The sequence below is a fragment of the Pavona decussata genome, unplaced genomic scaffold (genome assembly GCF_977016875.1).
Source record: "Pavona decussata unplaced genomic scaffold, jaPavDecu1.1 SCAFFOLD_26, whole genome shotgun sequence".
In the NCBI taxonomy this organism is placed as follows: Eukaryota; Metazoa; Cnidaria; class Anthozoa; order Scleractinia; family Agariciidae; genus Pavona; species Pavona decussata.
The window spans coordinates 685001-710385 of NW_028145449.1; the positions used below are offsets into that span (position 1 = coordinate 685001).

Consider the following 25385-nt stretch of genomic DNA (forward strand, 5'->3'; position numbering starts at 1 on the left):
TACATTGCATTCGGCTATATGTAGTTAAACATGACATCGCTCTAGCCTGCATTGGGCCGCATTTCCCTTTTTCGTTAAAACTGACACTTAAGCTACTGTATTTATTTATTGTTTCTTTCCCTCGCTTTGTCTACATTTGCCGTATGTCAGTGTCCAATCAAGATATTGAAAAAAAAATTATAGAAAAACATCATCAAACAGAAATAACTGACCACGCTCCCTGAATGTCAACTGTCAACTATGAGATATGCTTATTGCGGCAAAGGCAAATTAATTAACACATTCACATTTTTCTCTGGGAGTTTTGAAAAGCCAGTTAGTTAAACAAAAAGTGGTACCAGCATGACTAACAAAGTGTTTCAACAGTCGTTAATGCATTCAATAAATTAATAAACGCTTCGACGTCTTCGTATCATTTAAGCCTGAAAATCTCCCTTTTTATCATGGAAATTAGTCCTATTTGATCCTAATCTGTACATTCGCTTCCTGTTAGTCTACCTGTACATTTATAGATCTTTCAAAGTTTTACTGGAAAGTTCTTCCTGTATTATTTTTGCCAATTTTAATTATTTGCATAAATAGGGGCATAAAGATCGACTGTAATTTTACCGCTAGTGATCGAGCACGTGAACTGTTGTGGCATACGAAATATGATCACGTGTTGAAGTAATTTGGTTGCTTAGTAACGCTTACGCATGCCCTTTACAAGACGTGATTATGGTGTTTTTTTTTTCAATTTTCTTTTCCGTTTTTTGTTTTCTCCTGTTTTACTCATTTTCGTTCGCCTTGTTTACATTTGCAGCAGATCAAACGGAATGTGGACTGAACTGAATAAATTAAAAAAAAAAAAAAAGAAATCATCAAGCAATTTTATTCATAACTAATTTAATGTCACGAACAACTAGCCCATGACTGTTAACTGTCAAGCTTTTGTTTAACACTCGTTAAATTAAAGAAGAAATGCCGTTTTTTCCTCTAATAAATAAAAGATGGAAATGCTTTGACAAAACAAGAACGAAAACCTCAATTTTAATTCACTAAAAGTTAAATCCTGTCTTCATCCCTGGACTGTAGAATGATGCACTAACTTTGCTCTCTAGGATTTTGGGAACTAGCTGGTAGCCAATCTTGAGTGAATTTTTTTCTTGTGGTTGGCTTAGTTGAACACTTCTCAACCTTCTGTCGACTTCCTTCGTCAAAGTAGCTCGTTTGTTTGGATGACACACGCAATTGATAGCTGTAGATAGTTTTCTCTTTCCACTAACTGAGTTATAACGATTTCAGACGAATACAATTGTTGATCTTACCATCTATTTAAAAAACAGCATTTTATACTATTATACAGAGCTCACAAAGTGCAATTGAAAAAGCGCGGTACTTCAGCTTTATATTTTACTTTCCTTCAATAGAAGCATTAAATGGTAAGACATTATTGTAAGAATTAACTTGATCAACACAAAAGTCCCCTGAGTGTGTCCTTTACTGCTTGTCTCACTTCTCTGATCTTCCAACAGTAAAGAATCGGGTTCAATGACGAGTTAAGGTAAAGCAAAGTATATGAAAAAAAAATAGCGACTATATTGTCTGACGTAACTCCTCTTTGAAGGCGCAAAACCTCCACGATAGTAAATGGCAGATAACAAACAACTAATGCTAACTGCACCCAAAGTGCGCTGGACACTGTTCTTTTGTAACGCGCTATGTTCAATTGAACTGTTTGGCTTGGTTGTCCTTGATGAACGTTACCTTGTGCTTGAATCTGGTTATGACGGAGAGTAAGGAAAATTTTCGTGTAAAAGAAGATTGCCGTGACTACAGAAAGTGCTACAACAACGCAGACATACCACGAGGCTATAGGTTGATTCAAATACCACATTGTCGCGCTGGTAGTTGAGAGAATCCAAAACACAACTACAATGCGATATATTCGCTTTAAAGTTACAACTAGTCTGTATCTGAGTCCTAATAACAGGGCGAGAAGCCTGTCCACGCTTATGGCGGTCAGTGTAAACAAAGATACACCACACAAAATATGGCTTGTGATACTGAAAACAGCGAATATGTAGGGGCAAAAATTCCATCGTTCTTTCAGGGAAGATATAAGATAAGTAACAAAAAGAGGTTCTACAATGAGACCAACACAAAGATCAGCTGTGGCTAAGTTGCGGAACAAGAGTTTGGACGGCGCATGAAGTGAAGTCTCCTTGTGAAGAGCAACTAGGATCAGAGCATTTCCCAGAAATGCCGTAATGGCCACAATACCATTAAGTGCTGAAAGGACTATAAAATGGTTGTGGACTCCTTTGGTAAATTCTGCTGAACACGCCAGCCCATGGTATGACGTTTGCTTTGGATCTTCGGTTAAGTTTGTTAACGCCATGTTACTGTCGCGCAAAACGAGCTCAATTTGTGTCGCTGCTCAAAGTATTTATAATGACCACTGGCATTAGAGTTTAATTTATCTTATGAATGTTTTGTAAGGATCTGGTTTTTATCAGAAAGGGAGTTATCAGGAAATTTGAAAGATTTTGGGGAAGTTCATTGAAAACGAATTAATTTCAAAAATTCAATTTATTACAAAAATATATTTATTATAAGTCCGTAAACACGGAACCTTAATGTACTATCGCCACAAGAATATTTATTCACGGTAGAAATGTTTCTGTATACGGTAATTTAGTAAACAGAAAGATGCGAAAAGATGACACAACAGGAGGGGTTTTTCATCCACATTAACACTTTTACATAAATAATGAGGAAGTTTTAATTTGCAGTTCAGCAAATGTTTTGTCTACTGTCGCACCTGTGTAAGCTCATTTCAAATTGTGCTCCCATTTAACTACCTTTATTTTTGATCATGGTATGGTTACCAGAGCTTCCAAAACACTGAAAGAAGACAAAATAAAATTTGTATGCTTTCCACATAGAGGACGAATATCAAACCTTTCTGACGATGTAAACGATCCCAGTATAAACTTGACAACAGAAATGCACAATTGACCTACCACTTAAATAAACAAACATCAAAACGTCGAACAGCGTTACTTTTAATTTTTCTTATAAAATGCTTTAACTAGCAACGGACCATCCGTTCACATAAATAATCACCCTGCTTTTGATCTTTGCGTCTTAAAATTACCATTGTCTAACATTTAATTTAGTATGGCGGCAAATGCCGCCTCAATAACATTTTATACAAATATAATCTGACTGAGAAACGTTTTTGAATATTGCGAGTATTAAGGGTCGAAGGGCAGTGTTCTGAGCGAGCTTCCTGTACCGTAATGATATTTACCTCCACGAAGGCTTAACGGAAACGTCCAATGTGCAGTTATAACTTTTTTTATTTACATATGTAGACTCTTGTTTCTTGCAATTCATATTACTACAAAACTGAAAGTTCCTTTTCATACCGGTTGAGTAAGGCTGCTTTTTCTTTAATTTTGTTTTGGGTTCTGTTTGTGTTCAATTCGGTTTCATATTTTGCATCTTAATTCATTTTATAATAAAATTTCGATATAACGCGCGCGCTGATTGGTTGAAACAGCGTGCTTTATCAGAGTACAGATGCACGGAGCAACGGTGTCACGCCATCAACCCGTTTGAGAAATTCCTGGACTTCTTTCTCGGTTTTATTTATTTATTATTATTATAATTTTTCGATCCAGACGTCTTTTATAACCTAGAAAACGTAAACGAGCTGGACATAGACCATTCTGTGCGCATACAAGGTAAAAAAAAAAAAAAACAGTACAAATAACACGGTGATTGAAAGTGAAGTTTCCGAAGAAGTTAGCGACTAAAACACAGAGCCAAGTAGAAATATAAAGAAACCGAGATTTGCAAACATGTCAACCGACGAAATGGTCGAAATTACATCGAAGGCAGAGACGATAAACACCAAAGATAGCATAAAATGGACAGTTCAAGTTTTAGAGCGAAAGATGTAAAAATGTCACAAGCTTAAACAAGTGTTAAAAGGTCTCGTAAAGGCTCGTTAGCTATATTCTCGTACAAAAAGATCAAACAAAAAATTGAGAGAACTGAAAATTTAATTAGCTAACGAATACACAAATATATAAGCTTACAAGATCCTTACATTTTGGGTGCAAGTTCTATCACGCCACATCATGGCCACCTCCGCTCACCGCAGTGAAGCAAGCCTCAGAAATTACAACGCTCGCCCTTCGAGTGAACAACTTACAGCTTGTTCAGATATCTTCTCTGGAGCATTGAGTAGGAAGCCACAGCAGTCACAGCAGCCCTTTTCCTAACGGTGTCAACAGTTCGAGCACTCCTCTTGCTCCCGTGAATTCGACTGTTAATGTTGTTCATTCACAAAACACAGCGCAGCAGTTGGTTTATTACCGGCCGCAAGCTTTAAAGCAGTTTGTTTTCGAATTGACATGTTGATGACGTCCAAATTTTTACGAGCCACAAATCCACCTGATTTCAATGAACATTTTACTTTTCCATCCTGCTTTTTGAAATGGAAAACTGAAGAAGCGCTGACGCTACTGGCGTTACATTCGAACTGAGCAAAGTTTGTTAACTTTGATGCCTCGTGTTGACATGTCTGACAGCTTTCGTGTTGTTCAACCAATCAAATCATTTGAAACATTCTAACAAAGATTGTGATTGGCTTATTTTAGCGTGCTTTGTCAGAGTACAGATGCACGCTGACGCCAGATCTGTTCGTTCGGAAAATGAAGCTGGTTCTGAAAATGAGGGTGAATGCGGGGGGAAATAAAAGAATTCTTTATCATAAAACAAATAAAGAAGCCTCGGCTGTGCTCTGTTCTGTTGTAAAGCGCTTAGGAAGCGGCTAGAGCACTCAAAAAGTAGGGAGAAACACTCGACTACGTCTCGGGTTTCCCCCCTACACTTCTTTCGTGCTCTAGCCGCTTCCTGCGTGCTTTACAACAGAACAGAGCACAGTCGAGGCTTCTTTATTTGTTAATTCGTGAATGTCAGTCTCTGACTTATCTTTTGCTCACTTTGTTTAAATTTGCCGTACATCAACAGACATATTAGGGACATCACGAAAACACGGCGGCGACGATAATGAGGACGTTAAAAAGCAAAATGTTTCATGAGCGAAACAAAAGCTCCGCACGTGCGTTAAAAAGTTAGTACATTCCTTTGACGTCTTTTGCAGGAGTATGCTGTCGCCATGTTACGGCAGTGCTAGGGAAAAAAGCTTAAACTATGGCGTAGTTTATTGACGACTAAAGTCAATTAACTTTGTCAAGTTTTACTGAATCCGTGTTATGAACTTTAGTGGAAGTAATGGGTTTTATCAGAAAATAACCAACAAAAATTATGAAACATTCCGATGAGTTCTTTGCAACTTTATCTTTGTCCAAAGACTATTATAATTCAACAGACAATCCATGTTCTTAAGTTCATAATATAATAACTTAATGCATAGAAATATTGATCTGCAGTTAATATGCAGCACGTAAAGTCGATAAACGCTAGTCAGAAAATAAAACAAACCAGCATGGTGGGCTCAAACAAATTATCACTTCATAACTAAAAGGGAAGTTTAATTTGTAGTTCAGGGAACAACGATTTCATGCACTACTCATATAATCATAGCTAAATCATGTTATTACTGTCAGTGACATTTAGATTATATGATACTTCTTCGATTGAAGCAAGTTCTGAACCCACGCAAGGTGAAATAAATTGTTGTCTTCCTTTAATTCATATTCATCCCAAAAAATTATTGAAAAACAATTTAAAGACAGAATTCATTATATATTTCATATTTTTAATTGGATTTTTGTGCCGCCAGCTAATTACAAAACGCTATAAATTTAAATAATTTGACAACCAACACAAGTTTTCAATTTTTTTTCAAAATGCATTAACTTTTAAAAAACTTAAAATCCACCAGGAAAATCAATTTGCTAAAAGTCCTTCCAGCACTCAACTTAATACACCTAACGTTCAAGAATATTCATCCACTATAGACATCTTTCTGTAAAAGGTAATTAACAGGAAGATGAGACAAGATGACAGAACAGGAAAGTTGTTTAAGCCTCTTTATCTCTGTTACATAACTAAAGAGGAAGATCCAATTTACAAATCGGTAAATAATGTTTTGTCTACTGTCGCACCTGTGCCAACTTAGGGAAAAAGGGGCTCCTAAGAAATAAACTGTCTTTCTCTTTTGTTCATGGTTTGGGAGTATAAGAAAATAAGACAATAAAACATCTCCACGTCGTACAGATGAAAGACAAAAGCCAAACGTGTATGATGATGTTTGAACAGCTTATAGAGTCAGTCAACGTTTTTCATAGTCTTTAGTGGGAGTTTTATTCAGTCACTTAAGAATGCAAATTTACTTGTAGTGGCCGGTGCGCCAAAGCAATTCCTGTCAGTAATGAACACAACAGAGATCTCATTCAGTAAAGGAGCTTAGTATAAACTTAATATCGAACAACGACAGGACAAACGTATCATAATAGAAAAGCACGACTGACCTGGCACATAAAACATCGCCCGAATTTGCGCTTTCCGTCTTAAATTTGACATTCTCTAACATTTAATTAAATATGGCGGCAAACGGGAGAGGGTAGACAGAGTCAGCAATGTTTTTTTCTGTTTCTCTGTTTGTTTTAAATTCGCTTTCTTTTTGCGGGAACAACGATTTCATATACTTCGTATATAATAATTTTAAAACTCATGTTACTGTGACAAAACATTATGATCATACTTCTCTGGACCCACGCAACTTGAAATTACTTGTAGTTTCCCTTATTGTATTCATCCCAAAAATATTATTGAAAAACAATTTCAAGACACAAATTACTATATTTCATATTTTTAATTGGAGTTTTACGCTGCCAGCTAATTACAACAGGCCATGAATTGCTTTAGTTTGACAAGATACGCAACTCAAGCAGTTTAAGGCCTGGGTTAAGGGCTTTTAAGAGGAAAATTGTTTTATTTTAGATAACTTTAACAAATTCAATGGCACTGAACTGAAATTTGGCAGATAAAAAGATCTTATCATTCTGAAAATTTCTAAGTATAATAAGTAGTGCCATAGATCACGTGACATGTCACGTGATCGTTTTTGTAAAAAAAGCAAAGATTTGACAGGTAGGCGACGGTTTTAAGAGAAAACATCGAACAAAAACGCGTTTCTTACAAAGATTAAATATCTCCATCGCTTCACGTTTGGAATGATCGTCCATTGATCTCCAGAAAAAAATTATCAGCACAAAGGTCATTTTTTAGTCCACAATTCAACCTTTGATTGTTAATTTCTCCAATTTAAAAACTTAAGGACAGTCATTCCAAACGTAGAAAGTTAAATATTTAAAATCTGCTTCGGAAACACAAATTCACTTATCTATATAAAGAAAATTCGCTGCCATATCGCCGATTTACGTAATTTTCATTTTTTGATCACGTGATGTGTCACGTGATCAAAATTATATGTTAAGGCCAAAGAAAACATTAAGTTTAATATTCAGGGAAAATTTCATCCTGTTCTAGGCAGAAAAACCGAAGATATAGGGGATCATTCATAATTTCTGAACACCCTTCAAACCCAGGCCTTAAACTGCTTGAGAAGTTTTCAAGTGAGCGAATGCTTTTAAGCGCCTCATAAGTTTGCCCCTATTACAGGTGTTTCTATTCTCTATCGCTACGCTCAGCCGAATAGAAATCATTTCTAATGTAAGTGGAATGAGTAATGAACACAACAGTAGTGGAGGGAGCCGCCAGTAATTATCGTTTATTACAATAGTACAGTGCCAAGATACAAGCAAAGACAAAACACAGTCCATATAAAATATACAATTACAAAACAAAATATAAATGCTGAACAGTACAATAACAGAAAGTACAACTCAGCGAAACATTTTCGAAGTAGGATATAGAAAAAATGTCTAGACAAGGCTAGAACTTTACTCTAAATGATAACTAGTAACAACTATATACGGAAAAAATTAGCCTCGAGAAAAACTGGTCGGCGTCAAGTGGTGTGATATGCGCAAGGAGTGGTTTATGAAGGCGCATGAAACCCCTAATGGGAATAGAAACAATACAACCAAATTAACAACCAAAAGAAATACATTTTCACTTTGTCACCAACCTTGTTCCCAGTCCTTTTTTTCTCTTCGCGACAGTACAGAGGTCTTTTTAGCCAGGCTACCTTGCCAATACATCTCATTCGGCTATATGTAGTTAAACGAAACAAAGATCTTGGACTATATTGATCCGCGTTTCTTTTAACCGTGAACGTTAATTTATCTTATGAATTTTTTGGGCACCTGAATTTATCATATCAATATTCTTGAATATTTAATAATCAATAAAAATTGACCAAAAAAAAAAATAAATAAATAAATAAGGGAAACTGAGAAGAAATTTGAAACATCAGGATAAGTTAACTGAAAATGTATTAACTTTCACAAATTACAATTCATTCAAAAAATCTGTTTTGTTAGTCTTTATACCACGCAACCTTAATACCCCTAACACCCCAACAATATTCATTCACAATAGAGATATTTCTATGAATGGTAGATAACAGGAATATGCGAGAAGATGACAGAAAAGGAGACTTGGTTCAGCCTCTTTATGACAGTTACATCGTTAAAGAGGAAGTTCCAATTTCAATTCAGCGAATAATCTTTTAACTAGAGTCGCAGCTGTGCAGACTTACTGAATATTGTTCTACCTAGGAATAAACTACCTTTCGACGGGACTGGGACCTAATGGCGGGCGAACGTGTCCCCGTTAGGCTCTCGATATTTTTTTGCTTTTTGGCCGTTACATCCTGTTTCAAGACAGCTAGTGCACTCAAAGAGCATACCAAGAACCTAACCAAAGTAACTACTTTCGCTGGTGAGCACCGGTCACTCAAAGTGCAGCGTATACACAGGATTAAAACAACTCTGGTCAAATTCACCAAACATGGCTTCGCGGTTTTACAACTACCCGAATCTTCAAGTATCACTCGTTTTACAAGCGCTGAAGTCATCTCACAAAGCGGTGATGTTCATCCACAACCTGGACCTACGTTAAACCATCATAATGACGTATCAGAAAGAACACGCCGCGTGATATACTCATTTTCTGAGTTGATCCATTACGGCAAAAACACTGGTAATCCATCGATCGACCAAGACTTGAAACTTCATCTACAAAATCTCGGGATTTTGAATTCCAATTCCTACAAATTTTCTAGCAACTCTCGAATATGCAACATCAAGGCAATTTTTCATTCTAGACGCAATTCCAGTATAGCAACTTCTCAAAGGCTAATTTTTGCAGGATCGAATATTAATAACTGTGTTGTTATTCCTCCTGGCAGACATGCTAATAAGCAGAGAGCGATTCCCGTGAGGATTACTGAACGTGACCAAGCTTTCAAAAGACGTAAAGCTCCATCAGCACGTGTTATTGTGCCCGTATCTATGGTGGCCCCCGCTCTAAACAACATGTACGGTAACAGCAGTAGTAGCGGCAGCAATAATAACAATAACAATAACAACAACAACAACAACAACCAGATTACTGGTCAGAAAGCAATGCTACCAAGTCTTTACCTTTTGAATGCACGTTTCCTCTTTCCAAAGCTAGATGAATTAACAGCATGACTGGCAACGAGTCCAGTCGACTTGGTCGTTATCACAGAGTCGCGGCTGCGCAGTGATATCGATGACAACCTATTATCAATCAGTGCTTTCAATCTTTTCCGTAAAGATCGTGTTGCTGGCCGAGGTGGCGGGATCTGCGTTTATTTGAGCAATGTAATACCTTTTAAACGGCGATTGGACTTAGAAAACCCGAACTTCGAATGCCTGTGGCTCACTTTGCGCCCAAAACGCCTGCCTAGACCTTTATCTGGCATAGGTATCTGTGTTGTTTATCACCCTCCAGGCCGATCTGCCGAAAGTCATAAAGAACTGAACGACTATTTAATTAATGCTACTGATCGTCTGCGTAACGAACACCCTGATCATGGTCTGGTTCTTCTCGGCGATTTCAATGATTTCGACTGTAGTAACCTGGTGACTCATCACAGTTTAAAGCAAGTCGTCCAACAACCTACCAGAAACTCTGCGGTTTTAGATCTTATAGTAACAAACATGCATGACTTGTATAGCAGTCCAACTATTCATGCCCCGCTAGGCTCAAGTGATCACAACATCGTACTGTGGCAACCTAGTCTAACGCACAGGCAATCTCCGTGGATTAAATCCCCTAAGCGCTTGGTGCGCCATTACCCTCGTTCTGGAATCGATGCTTTTGGAAGATGGGTTACCACACATGACTGGTTCACTGATCTCGGTCACCATCCGTCCGTTGACGACCTAGCGTCCTCATTTACTACCCAGCTAACTGACGCCATTAATCGGATCTTCCCTGTAAAGACCATCAAGTTTCATGGAACAGATAAACCATGGATAACACCTGAACTCAAGCTTATGATCAAAGATCGACAAAAAGCTTTTCACAGCGGCAACATTCCAGCCTGGCGTTCCCTGAAATACAAAGTCCAACAAGAAATAGCGAAGATGAAAAAGTCGTTCTACAAGAACAAAGTACAACACCTAAAGAAAGATGATTGCCGCAAGTGGTGGAACATCATTAATCAAATGTCTGGCAGATCTGCAAAGCCCTCTTGTTTCTCACTGGAACACGATGGAAAAACTATGTGCCAACAAGAACTTGTTAATAGTTTAAATCAGTTCTACGTTTCAGTTAACGCGGACATCCCACCACTTGACGGCAACATACTACCTGCTTTTCTTCCTGCTGTGGCAGGAAGTTTAACTGTGCGGCCCCACGAAGTCTGCAAGAAGCTGCTCGCCATCAAACCTTCAAAGGCCCACGGTCTAGATAACGTACCGTGTCGCATAGTTAAAGAGTTCGCATATGAACTGGCTGAACCCATCACCACTATCTTCAATACATCACTCCGATCCGGCATTGTACCTGCAGTCTGGAAAGAATCTAATGTAATACCCATCCCAAAAATACAATCACCTATGGACGAGGGCGACTTCAGACCTATCTCGTTGACTCCTTGTTTGGCCAAAGTTCTTGAAGATTTCGTGGTCAAATGGTTAATCGACGATGTCAAGGACAAAATCGACCCAAATCAGTTTGGATGTCTGAAAGGAACTTCAACAACGTTTTGTCTACTTGACATGATTCACAACTGGCTTACGTATCTCGACTCACCCGGACGACATCTCCGCCTTTGCTTTCTCGACTTCTCTAAAGCTTTCGATCGCATTGGGCACAATGTACTAATAGAAAAGCTTCTGGTCTTAGGCGTTCGCACATCTTTAATACCGTGGATTATAAGTTTCCTGACTAACCGTCGACAACGCGTTAAGCTGGCTGGCTCGATCTCTGACTGGCTCCCAATAACTGCCGGCGTTCCCCAAGGAACAAAACTCGGCCCAATATTGTTCCTGGTAATGATCAACAATTTGAATATCCCAGATCCCGAATCTTGCACTTGGAAGTATGTCGATGACGTATCGTTGTCTGAAGGGCTTGTAAGAAATAGCAACTCAACTATCCAAGCTAGTCTCGATATCATCGCCTCTTGGAGTTCCAGTAACTGGATGAAACTTAACGCTAAAAAATGCAAAGAAATGCGGATTTGCTTCCTAAAGGATCCCATAGAACTCCCTCATTTGAAGATCGATGATCAACAATTAGAGCTTGTAACCTCGCATAAAGTACTTGGTCTGGTCATTCAGAATAATTTAAAATGGAACAATCACATTGAATCTATTGTCACCAAGGCTTCTAAACGCCTTCATATACTCCGAGTACTCCGTCGAGGGGGCGTTGAGATTAATGATCTAATTTCTATCTATTCCGCCCTGATACGATCCTTACTAGAATATTGCTGTGTAGTATGGCACCACGCTCTTCCCTCCTACCTCTCACAAGAGTTAGAACGTATACAGAAACGTGCGTTCAAAATCATAGTTCCCGCGCTTTCCTACTCAGAAGCTCTTCATTTCCTAAATTTAAGAACATTAGACGAACGACGTAGTGAACTTTGTGTTAAAACTCTTGAAAAGATCTCAAGAGGAGGACCTCTTGTTAAGCATCTTCCAGTAACGAGAGAGCACATGCATCACTATCAAACGAGAAGCGCTAATAAATATACATTAATTAAATGCAGGACAGAAAGATTGCGCCATAGTTTTTTCCCAAGCACTATTTTAGCTTTCAACGATCTTTAGATTTTTAGACTTTATACCCAATTTTTAACTTGCATAAGTATGAATTTATTTGTAATTTTGATATGAAACTTATTGTAACCCAGTCCCTCATTGATTGATTAACAGTATGTAATTCTTATAGTTGTACAATTGTAACCACATTGTAATTCAGATTAACTGCGATGATGATGGAATTAAACTTCTTTATTATTATTATTACTATTATTATTATTATTCTTTTTTATCATGGTATGGGAGTAAAAAGACAATCAGAGAACTAAAAATTTGTATGTCGTGAGAGAAAAGGAAAAAACCTTTATGATGATGTTTGAACAGTTTATTGAGTCAGTCAACGTTCCCAGTCCTTTTTTTTCCTCTTCGAGACAGTGCGAAGACAGTGCAGGCAACCATTCTACGTTGAACAGAAATAACTGACCACGCCCCCTGAAAGTCAACTGTCAACTGTGAGATATGGTTGCAAAGACAAATTAATAAACACATTCATATTTTTTACTGGAAGTTTTAAAAAGCCAGTTTATGAAAAGAAAAAAATGTGGTACCAACATGACTAGCAACACCATTATTCGGGAGACTGCGTGCTCTCAAAAAAGTGTTTTAACAGTCATTAATGCATACAAGAAAGAAATAACTAAACGCTTCGACGTCTTCGAATCATTCAAGCCTCAAAACCTCCTTTTCTATCAATTAAAATAGTCCTATTTTAACGTAAGCTGTACATCCACTTCTTGTGAATCTACCTGTACATTTAAAGATCTGTCAAAGTTTGATTTGAATTCTGAAAAGTTCTGCTTGATTAATTTTTTTCAAGATTTGATTATTCACATAAATTGGTGCATGAAGATCGACTGTAAATCTACCGCTTCTGATCGAGCACGTGAACAGCTGTAACATACGAAATATGATCACGTGTTAAAGTAATCTGGTTGCTAAGTAACGCTTACGCATGCTCTAAACAAGACCTGGTGATTGTGCCTTTTCTTTTCAATTTTCTTTTCCAGTTTTGGTTTTTCCTGTCTTACTCATTTTTCCTTCGTTCTCTTCCCTCGTTCTTTCCTTCCTTTGTATTTTTGCAGCAGATCGAACGGAATGTAGACTGAACTGAATAAATTAAAGGAAAAGAAATCATCAAGCAATTTTATTCATAATTAGAACCATAAAAAATTGGTCCTATTTGATCCCATTCGCTTCCTTTAAGTCTTCCTGTACATTTATAAATCTTTATCAAAAAGATTAAAACTCTGGAAAGTTCTTCATGATTTATTTTAGCACTTTGAATTGTTCGCATGAATTGGTGCATGAAGATCGACTGTATTTTTACCGCTAGTGATCAAGCACGTGAACAATTGTAGCATACGAAATATGAACACGTGTGAAGTAATTTGGTTATTAAGTAACGCTTACGCATGCCCCAAACAAGACCTGATTATGGTGCTTTTTCTTTTCAATTTTCTTTTCCGCTTCTGTTTTTCTCCAGTTTTACTCATTTATGGACGCTCCGTTTACATTTGCAGTAGATTAAATGGAATGTAGAGTGAACTAAATAAATTCAAAGAAAAGAAATCATCAAACAATTTTATTCATAACTAGTTTAATGTCACAAACAACTAGCCAATGACTGTTAACTGTTTAGCTTTTGTTTAACAGTCGTCAAGTTAAAATAGAAATGCCTTTTTCCTCTTATAATTAAGAGACGAATTTTCTTTGACAAAGCAAAAACTAAAATCTCACAATTTTTATTCATTATATGCTAAATTCTGTCTGCATCCCTGGACTGTAGGATGTTGCATTAACTTTGCTGTCTCGAATTTTTGGAACTAGCTATTAGCGAATCTTGCTTGGACTTTTTCTTGTGGTTGGCTTAGTTGAACACTTCTCAACCTTCTGGCGACTTCCTTCGCCAAACTGGTAGCTCGTTTGTATGGATGATACAGTTTATACCTGTAGATAGTTTTCCACTTCCACTCGCTGAGTTATAACAATTTAAGACTAACACAAATTTTTATCAAACGACGGTTAAAAAGGCTGTATTCTACTATATACAAAACTCACAGAGTCCAATTGAAAAAGAACGGTACTTCAACTTTAAATTTTACCATGCTTCAATAGAATATTAAACAGTAAGACGTTATTGTAAGAATTAACTCGATGAACAAAAAAGTCCCCTGAGTGTGTCCTTTACTGCTTGTCTCACTTCTCTGATCTTCCAACAGTAAAGAATTGGGTTCAATGACGAGTTAAGGTAAACCAAAGTACTTGAAAACAAAGAAGCGACCCCGATGTCTGACAAAACTCCTCCCTGAACGCGCAAAGCTTCCACAATAGCAAATGGCAGATAACAAACAACTAACGCTACCTGCACCCAAAGTGCGCTGGACACCGTTCGCTTGTAACGCGCTATGTTCAATTGAACTGTTTGGCTTGGTTGTCCTTGATTAACGTTACCTTGTGCTTGAATCTGGTTATGACGGAGAGTAACGAAAATTTTTGTGTAAGAGAAGATTGACGTGACTACACAAAGTACTACAACAACGCAGCAACACAACGCGGTTATACGTTCGTTCCAAAGTAAAATTGTCGCTACGGCAGTGGAGAGAACCCAAGAAACAAGTACAATGCCATATATTCGCTTCAAAGTTAAAACTTGTCTGTATCTGAGTCGTAATAACAGGGCAAGAAGTCTGTCCACGCTTATGGCGGTCAGTGTAAACAAAGTCACACCGCTCAAAATATGACCTGCGATACCGGTCATAGCAAAAGCGTAGTGGCAAATATTCCATCGTTCTTTCAGGGAGGATATAAGATAAGTAACAAAAAGAGGTTCTACAATGATACCAACACAAAGATCAGTTGTTGCTAAGTTGCGGAACAAAAGTTTAGACGGCGCATGAAGTGAAGACTCTTTGTGAAGGGCAACGAGGATCAGAGTATTCCCCAGAAAGGCGGTAATGGCCACAAAACCATTTAGCACTAAAAGGACTATCAAATGGTTATGGACTTCTCCAGTAAATTCTGTTGAACACGCCAGGTTTTCGGATGAGGTTTGCTTTGGATCTCCAGTTAAGTTTGTGAGCACCATGTTACTGTCGCGCAAAACGAACTCAATTTGTATCGCTGCTCAAAGTGTTGATAATGACTACTGCATTAGAATTTAATTTGTCTTATGAATTTTTTATAAGCATCTGGTTTTATCAGAAAGGAAGTTAGGGAGAAATGTGAAAAATCAGGAGAATTTCATTGAAAATTCATTGATTTTTAAAAGTTCAATTTATTAGAAATATCTATTTATTATAAGTATACCACCGAATCGTAATGCACATCGCCACAAGAATGTTTATTCACAGTAGAAATGTTTCTGTTAACAATAATTAACAAAAAAGAGATGCGAAAAGATGACAAAACAGGAGAGATGTTTTCAGCCATATTATCATTTTTACATAACTAAAGAGAAAGTTTTTATTTGCAGTTCGGCGAATGTTTTGTCTACTGTCGCACCTGTGCATACTCATTAAAAATTGTGCTCTCAAGGAATAAACCATCTTTATTTTTTTATCATAGTATGTTTATCAGAACTAAAAAATTAAAGCATGAAATAAGAGAAAAGAAAATTTGTACGAATTCCAGATAGAAGACTAATGTCAAACCTCTCTAATGATGTTCACTTTAAAGTCATGCTTGAGGCATGCCTTCGATTACATCAGCATGTTTCCAGGTCTTTAGTGGGAGTTTTATGCAACTACCTAATAATCAAAATAACCTATGGTGGTCGGTGCGCAAAAGCCATTTCTGTCAGTTGGGTCTCTAAGTACACAACAGACCCTATTCAGTAAACGATCCCAGTATAAACTTGACAACGGAAAAGCACAATTAACCTGGCACATAAACAATCACATTGCTTTTGATCTTTGCGTCTTAAAATAACCATTTTTAACATTTAATTAAGTATGGCGGAAAATGTCGACTCAATAACGTATTATACAAATGTCATCTGACTGATAAATGTTTTTCAATATTGCAATTATTAAGGGTCGAAATATGACAGCGTTCTGGGCGAGCTTCCTGTACCGTTAAGATATTAACCTCCACGAAAGCTTAACGGAAACCTCGAATGTGCAGTTATCACATTTTTTATTTATACATGTAGATTATTGTTTCTTGCAATTTATATTATTACAAAACTGAAAGTTCCTTTTCATACAGGTTGAGTAAGGCTGCTTTTATTCTAATTTTGTTTTGGGTTCTGTTTGTGTTCAATTCGGTTTCATTTTTTTGTATCTTAATTCATTTTCGGGAATGTCACTCTCTGGCTTATCTTTTGCTCAATTTGTTTACATTTGCTGTACATCAACAGACATATTAGGGACATTACGAAAACACGCCGGCGACAATAACGAGGACGTTAAAAAGCAAAATGTTTCATGAGTGAAACAAAAGCTCCGCACGTGCGTTCAAAAGTTAGAACATTCCTTTGACGTCTTCTGCAAGAGTATGCTGTCGCCATGTTACGGCAGTGCTCGGCAAAAGCTTAAACTATGGCGTAGTTTATTGACGACTTAAGTCAATTTACTTTGTCAAGTTTTGCTAAATCGGCGTTATGAGCTTTAGCTGAAGATATGGATTTTATCAGAAAACAACAGACAAAAATTATGAAACATTGGGATGAGTTCTTTGCAACTTTATCTATTTCCGAAGATTATAATTCAACAGACAATCCATGTCCTAACTCCATAAGATGATAACTTAATATATAAAAATATTGATATACAGTTAATATGCAGCACGGCGAGTCGATAAACGCTAGTCACAAAATATAACAAACCAGCATGGAGGGCTTAAACAAATTATCACTTCATAACTAAAACGGAAGTTTCATTTGTAGTTCAGGGAACAACGATTTCATGCACTACTCATAGCGATAAATAATAATAGGGAAATCATGTTACTGTGACAAACATTATGATCATATTACTCAGATTGAAGCAAGTTCTCAACCCATGCAGGGGGAAATTAATTGTCGTTTTCCTTTAATTCATGTTCATCCCAAAAAATTATTGAAAAACAATCTAAAGAAATTCATTATATATTTCATATTTTTAATTGGAGTTTTGTGCCGCCAGCTAACTACAAAACGCTATAAATTAATATAATTTGACAACCAACACAAGTTTTCAGTTTTTTTTTCAAAATGTATCAACTTATAAAAAACTTACAATCCACTAGAAAAATCTATTTCCTAAAAGATCTTCCACCACTCACTCTTAATGCACCTAACGCTCAAGAATATTCATCCACTATAGACATCTTTCTGTAAAAGGTAATTAACAGGAAGATGCGAGAAGATGACAGAACAGGAGAGTTGTTTGACTAAAGAGGAAGATCCAATATAATTTTTTGTCTACTGTCGCACCTGTGCCAACCTAGTGAAAAATGGGCTCCCAAGAAATAAACGATCTTTTTTTTTGTTCATGGTATGGGAGTTTAAGAAAATAAGACAATAAAACATCTGTATGGGTTGTACAGATACAAGACAAAAGTCGATCGTCCATGATCATGTTTGAACAGCTTATAGAGTCAGTCAACGTTTTTCATAATCTTTAGTTGGAGTGTTATTCAGCCACTTAAGAATGCAAATTAACTTGTAGTGGCCGGTGCGCCAAAGAAATTCCTGTCAGTAATGAACACAACTGTGATCTCGTCAGTTCAATAAAGGACCTTAACATCGCAAACCAACACTACAAACTTATCATAATAGAAAAGCACGATTGACCTGGCACATAAAACGTCGCCCGGGTTTACGCTTTGCGTCTTAAAATTGTCATTCTCTAACATTTAATTAAATATGGTGGCAAACGGGAGAGGGTAGACAAAGTCAGGGATGTTGTTTTTGTTTGTCTGTTTCTCTGTTTGTTTCAATTCGCTTTCTTTTTGCGGGAAGAACGATTTCATATACTTCGTATATAATAATTTTAAACTCATGTTACTGTGACAAAACATTATGATCATACTTCTTTGATTGAAGCAAGTTTTGGACCCACGCAACCTGAAACTAATTGTAGTCTTCCCTTAATTTTTTTTCATGCCAAAAAAACTATTGAAAAACAATTTCAAGACACAAGTCACTATATTTCATATTTTCAATAGAAGTTTTACGCCGCCAGCTAATTACAACAGGCCATGAATTGCTTTATTTTGACAAACAACACAAATTTTCAGGTGTGCGCATGCTCTTAAGCGCCTCATAAGTTTGCCCCTATTACAGGTGTTTTCACTCTGTCGCCAACCTTGTTCCCAGTCCTTTTTTTTCTGTTCGCGACAGTACAAAGGCCCTTGTGGCCAGGCTACCTTGCCAATACATCTCATTCGGCTATATGTAGTTAAACGAGACGTAGATCTTGGACTATATTGATCCGCGCTTCTTTTTGCCTTGAACTTTAATTTATCTTACGAATTTTTTGAGCACCTGGATCTATCAGAAAGGAAGTTCACAAGAAATTTGAAACATCAGGATAAGTTTACTGAAAATGTATTAATTTTCACAAATTACAATTCAGTCAACAAATATGTTTTGTAAGTCTTTATACCACGCAACCTTAATGCCCCTAACGCCCCAAGAATATTCATTCATGCACAATAAACATGTTTCTGTGAACGTAGATAACAGGAATATGCGAGAAGATGACAAAAAATGAGACTTGGTTCAGTCTCTTATGACAGTTGCAGTTACATCATTAAAAAGGAAGTTCCAATATCAGTTCAGCGAATAATCTTTTAAATACAGTCGCAGCTGTGCAGACTTACTGAATATTGTTCTTCCAAGGAATAAACTACCTTTCTTTTGTTATCATGGTATGGGAGTAAAAAGAGGATCAGAGAACTAAAAATTTGTTTGTCGTGAGAGAAAAGGTAAAACCTTTATGATGATGTTTGAACAATTTACTGAGTCAGTCAACGTTTTTCATAGTCTTTAGTGGGAGTTGTATTCAACTAATTAAGAATGCAAATCAACTTGTAGTGGCCGGTGCACCAAAGCAACAGAGATCTCGTTCAGTAGAGGACCTTAGTACAAACTTAACATCGAACAACAACGCCATAAACTTATCATTGTCATTGTCATCTAACATTTGATTAAAATATGGCGGCAAACGGTAGAGGGTGGGCAGAGTCAGGCGGCTATTTTTGTTTTTCTTTTGTTGTTGTTTTAAATTCGCTTTGTTTTTGCCTGATTAGCAATTTAATGTACTACGTATATAATCCTTCTAGAATCATGCCGACTGTGACAAACATTATGATCACGCTTCTTTGATTGAAGCAAGTTGTGGAGCCACGCACCCTGAAATTATTTCTCGTCTTCCTTTAATTCATTTCCATCCCAAAAATTATTGAAAAACAATTTAAAGACACAAGTTATTATATATTTCATATTGTTAATTGGAGGTTTGTGCCACCAGCTAATTACAACAGGCCATGATGCTATAATTTGAAAAGCAACACAAGTTTCCAATCGAGTGCATGCTCTTAAGTGCGTCACAAGTTAATCCCTATTACACGTGTTTTCTTTATATAACCAATCGTGTTCTCAGTCCTTTTTTCCTCTTCGAGACAGTGCAAAGACTGGTAACCAGGCTACGTTTCATTCGGCTATATGTATTTTAACGAGACATTGGTCTTAGCCTGTATTGGTCCACGTTTATTTCTTCCTGAAAATTGAATACTTGTGTGTATTTTATTTATTTGTTTTTTTTTTAAATCTCTTTGTTTGCATTTGTGGTATGTCGGTGTCCAAACAAGAGACTGAAAACAAATTAAAGAAAGACATCAACAAACAGAAATAACTAAGCACGCCCCCTGAATGTCAACTGTGAGATATGCTTATTGCGGCAAAGATAAATTAACTAAAAACATTCATATTTTTCACTGGAGTTTTGAAAAGCCAGTTAACGAAAAAAAAAAAAAGATTGTGGTACTCAACGTGACTAGCAACACAATTATTCGGGGGAGCGTGTGCTGTCTAGCAAGTGTTTTAACAGTCGTCAATGCAAGCAATAAGCAAATAACTAATCGCTTCGGCGTCTTCGTATCATTCAAGCCTCAAAAGCTCCCTTTTTATGATGGAAATTAGTCCTATTTGACCCTAAGCTGACATTCGCTTCAAAATTCTCGAAAGTTCTTGTTGATTTATTTTTGCCACCTTGAATTATTCGCATAAATAAGTCCATGAAGATCGACTGTAATTTTACGCCAGTGATCGATCACGTGAACAGTGGTGGCAAACGAAATATAATCGCGTGTTGAAGAAATTTGGCTGCTAACTTACACTTACGCGCGCATACCTCGATCAAACAAGACCTTTTCTATTTTCTTTTCCAGTTTTGGTTTTCTCCGGTTTTATTCATTTTTCGTTCGCTTCGTTTGCATTTCAAGGAGATCATACGGAATGTGGACTGAACTGAACAAATTTAAAGAAAAGAAATCATCAAGCAATTTTATTCATAACTAGTTTAATGTCACAAACAACTAGCCAATGTCTGCTAACTGTTAAGCTTTTGTTTAACAGTCGTAAAATTAAAATTAAAATGCCTTTTTTTATTCTAATAATTAAGAGATTGATTTGCTTTGACAAAGCAAAAACGAAAACCGCACAATTTTAATTCATTCATAGTTAAGTTCTGTCTTCATCCCTGGACTGTAGAATGGTGTACTAACTTTGCTGTTTCGAATTTTGGGAACTAGCTCATAGCCAATCTTGATTGGATTTTTTCTTGTGGTTGGCTTAGTTGAACACTTCTCAACCTTCTGTCGACTTCCTTCTCCAAAGCAGCTCGTTTGTTTGGATGACCACTGCAATTGATACTTGTAGATAGTTTTATTCCTTCCACACGTTGAGTTATATCGATTTTAGACGAACACAATTGTTTATTTTATCGTCTATTTAAAACAGCGTTTTACTATTATACAAAAATTCACAGAGTAGAACTAAAAAAGCGCGGAACTTTAGCTTTATATTTTACCATGCTTCAATAAAAGCATTAAACAGTAAGACATTATTGTAAGAATTGACTCGATCAACACAAAAGTCCCCTGAGTGTGTCCTTTACTGCTTGTCTCACTTCTCTCATCTTCCAACAGTAAAGAATCGGGTTCAATGACGAGTTTATGGCAACCAAAGTTGCTGAATAAAACTTAGCGACCATAATGTCTGACGACACTCCTCTCTGAAGGCGCAAAACCTCCTCGATAGCAAATGGCAGATAACAAAGAACTAACGCTAACTGCACCCAAAGTGCGCTGGACACTGTTTTTTTATAACGCGCTATGTTCAATTGAACTGTTTGGTTTGGTTGTCCTTGATTAACGTTACCTTGTGCTTGAATCTGGTTATGACGGAGAGTAAAGAAAATTTTCGTGTAAGAGAAGATTGACGTGACTACACAAAGGGCTACAGCAATGCAGCTATACCACGAGGCTATACGTTCATTCCAAAATAACATTGTTGCTCCGGCAGTGGATAGAACCCAAGAAACAACTACAATGCGATATATTCGCTTTAAAGTTACAACTTGTCTGTACCTGAGTCCTAATAACAGGGCGAGAAGCCTGTCCACGCTTATTGCGGTCAGTGTATACAAAGACACACCAAACAAAATATAACCTGTGATATTGGACACAGCAATTACGTAGGGGCAAATATTCCAAGGTTCGTTCTGGGAAGATATAACATAGCTAACAAAAAGAGGTTCTGCAATGAGACCAACACAAAGATCAGTTGTGGCTAAGTTGCGGAACAAGAGTTTTGACGGCGGATGAAGCGAAGTCTCCTTGTGAAGGGCAACTAGGATCAGAGTATTCCCCAAAAATGCAGTAATGGCCACAAAACCGTTCAGGACAAAAAGAACTATCAAATGGTTCTGGATTTCTGTAGTAAATTCTGTAGTACACGTCAGCTTTTTGAATAACATTTGCTTTGGATTTCCAGTTAAGTTTGTGAGTGCCATGTTGCTTCCATACAAAACGAACTAAATTTGAATCGTTGCTTTGTGTACGTCTTTATAACGACAACTTGCATTAAACTTTTATCTATCCTATGAATTTTTCAAGAATCATCTGGTTTCATCAGTAAGGAAGCTAAGTAGAAAATGGAAAGATAAGGATATTACAATTGAAAATGCATTAACTTTTAGAAAAATTACAATCCACTACAAAAATCTTCTCGCTAAAACTCCTTACACCACTCAATCTTAATGCACCTAACGCTAAAGAATATTCATTCGCTGTGGACATCTTTTTCTAAAAGGTAATTAATAGGAAGACGGGAGAAGATGACAGAGCGGGAGAGTTGTTTAAGCCTCTTTATCTTTGTTACATAACTAAAAAGGAAGATCCAATTTACAAATAAGCGAGTGATGTTTTGACTTCTGTCGCACCTTTGCAAACTTATTGAAAATTGTGCTCCCAAGAAATAAACTTCCTTTCTCTTCTGTTTATGGTATGGTTATCAGAGCTACAAAAACATGGAATAAAAAAAAAGAAAGTAAAAAGAAATTTTGTATGCATTCGAGATAGAAGACACAAGTCAAACCTCTTTGTTGATGAACAGTTTAAAGAGTCATGTTCCCTTATTTCCTATGTTTACGTCAGCGTACGCGTTCTTTATACTCTTTAATGGGAGTTTCCATCAACCACCTAATAATGCAAAGTAACTCGGTGCGCCAAAGCCCTTTCCGTCAGCTATTTGTAAAAGGACGCTACAGAGCTTATTCAGTAAACGATCCCAGTATAATCTTGACAACAGAAACTGAGCACAGTTGACCTGGCACATTAAACATCACCCGTTTATGGTCTTTCCGTTTTAAAGTTGTCATTCTCTAAAATTCAATTAAATATGGCGGCAAACGTCGACTTAAGAAAATATTAGACGAATGGTATCTGCCGGACTGATATAAATTACGTCACTACATATTAAAAGTTAAACAAGGTGTGACTTCTGCACCTTTTTTCTTTCCGTCATCACTGAACAGTTTTATAAATAGTAAATAGCTAAATGTTAGAAAAAAAAAATTGCCACATGATTGATAATCGAGCTTTCAAAAAAAAAAAAACAATCCTACAAGTATTATACTATGATACAGAAGTGCTGCGTTTTCTGGAAAAAAAAAAAATGACTTTGTCAGTTAAGGATAACCATAATATTTTATTAAAGCTTTCATAGCACGAAATGACAAGATTCCGCAAACTGAAACGTTGCGGAAACGCGTGACAACGTCGCGGAAACAAAACGGCTAACACGCGTTCCCAGTAGTGGATACATATCGTTTATTCATGTTTCCGTCGCCAACCAGATGACCCAACCAGATTAAATGAAGTTTAAAGCATGTATTGATCCTACATTTATATGTTCAGCAACCTACAAAACAATTGCAACTTTACGGTAAAGATGACATTGAAACACGCATCAACATGTCAATCTTGAGCAAAGTCAGGTTTTCCGTAAATCTGTTGACAGAAACGTAACGGAAACAGAAAACAACGGAAATCTAACAACATAAATGCAACAGAAACGTGACACATACCAAATGAATTTGTTCTGTGCGTTTCCGCAACACGGAAACATGATATAAATGAGCATTTTTATACATCCGTCAGGTTTAAGAAATACAGACACTTGATTTTCGTCCTGTGTTTATATAGCTTTGTTAAGATCTTCTGCCGTCCTACCAATTGCTACAATGACATCGAAGAACTGCGCAGTACAGTACAGTAGCTTTATTAATTCTGTACAAGTGGTATTATCAGGGTTTTTTTTATAATCTTATCGAAAACAAGAACAGAAAGAAACTAATTTACAATTTTGCTTCCTGAACTAAAAAATATTACAGACATATATTTCATATTTTTGATTGGAGTTTTATGCCGCCAGCTAATTACAAAACGCTACGAATTTATATAATTTGAGAAGCAACATAAGTAGCTCAACCTGTAAATTTATTGATCTTTCAAAGTTTAATTAAGACTCTGGAAAGTTGTCTTGATTAATTTTTACCAGTTTGAATTTTTTGCATACATTGGTGCATGAAGATCGACTGTAATTTTACCGCTGCTGATCAAACACGCGAACAGTTGTGGTATAGGAAATATGATCGCATGTTGAAGTAATTTGGTTGCTTAGTAACGCCTTTGTACGCCCCAAACAAGACCTGGTTATTGTGCCTTTTCTTTTCAATTATTTTTCCAGTTTTAGTTTTCTCATGTTTTACCTATTTTTCCTTTGCTCTCTTCGTTCGCTCTTTCCTTCGTTTGCATTTGCAGCAGATCAAACGAAATGTAGACTGAACTGAATAAATTTAAAGAAAAGAGATCATCAGGCAATTTTATTCATAACTAGTTTAATGTCACAAACAACTAGCCAATGACTGTTAACTGTTAAGCTTTTGTTTAACAGTCGTAAAATTAAAATAGAAATGCCTTTTCTCCTCTAATAATTAAGAGATGGATTTACTTTGACAAAGAAAAAACGAAAACCTTACAATTTTAATTCAATAAAAGTTAAATTCTGTCTTCATCTCTGGACTGTAGAATGGTACACTAACTTTGCTGTCTCGAATTTTGGGAACCAGCTGATAGCCAATCTTGCTTGGATTTTTTCTTGTGGTTGGCTTAACACTTCTCAACCTTCTGTCGACTTCCTTCGTCAAAGTAGCTCGTCTGTTTGGATGATACAGTTGATACTTGTAGATAGTTTTCCCCTTCTACTCGCTGAGTTAAAACGATTTTTGACGAATAAAGTTTTTCATCTTACATCCGTTAAAAAAAGAGAAAACTCACAAAGTACATTTTAAAAAGCGCGGTACTTCAGCTTCATATGTTACCATGCTTCAATAAAAGAATCAACCAGTAAGAAATTATTGTAAGAATTAACTCGATCAACAAAAAAGTCCCCTGATTGTGTCCTTTACTGCTTGTCTCACTTCTCTGATCTTCCAACAGTAAAGAATTGGGTTCACTGACGAGTTTAGCGAAACTAAAAATCCTGAATAAAAACTAGCGACGGTAATATCTAACATCACTCCTCTCTGAAGTAACAAACCCTTCACGATAGCATATGGTAGACAACAAACAACTAACGTTACCTGCACCCAAAGTGCACTGGACACT

At 36.7% G+C, this 25385-nt stretch overlaps 2 protein-coding genes across 2 annotated transcripts; both read right to left on the reverse strand.

Annotated features, from left to right (window-relative positions):
• Window positions 1–14376: 14376 nt before the first annotated feature.
• LOC146485379 (trace amine-associated receptor 8a-like) lies at window positions 14377–15315 on the reverse strand. Its single transcript, XM_085103219.1, has one exon. It carries the CDS (start codon window positions 15313–15315, stop codon window positions 14377–14379), a length of 939 nt encoding a protein of 312 aa, XP_084959345.1.
• Window positions 15316–21298: 5983 nt separating this feature from the next.
• Window positions 21299–22228, reverse strand: LOC146485380 (trace amine-associated receptor 9-like). Its single transcript, XM_085103220.1, has one exon. The coding sequence runs from the start codon at window positions 22226–22228 to the stop codon at window positions 21299–21301; it is 930 nt and encodes a 309-aa protein (XP_084959346.1).
• Between the last annotated feature and the right edge of the window lie 3157 nt (window positions 22229–25385).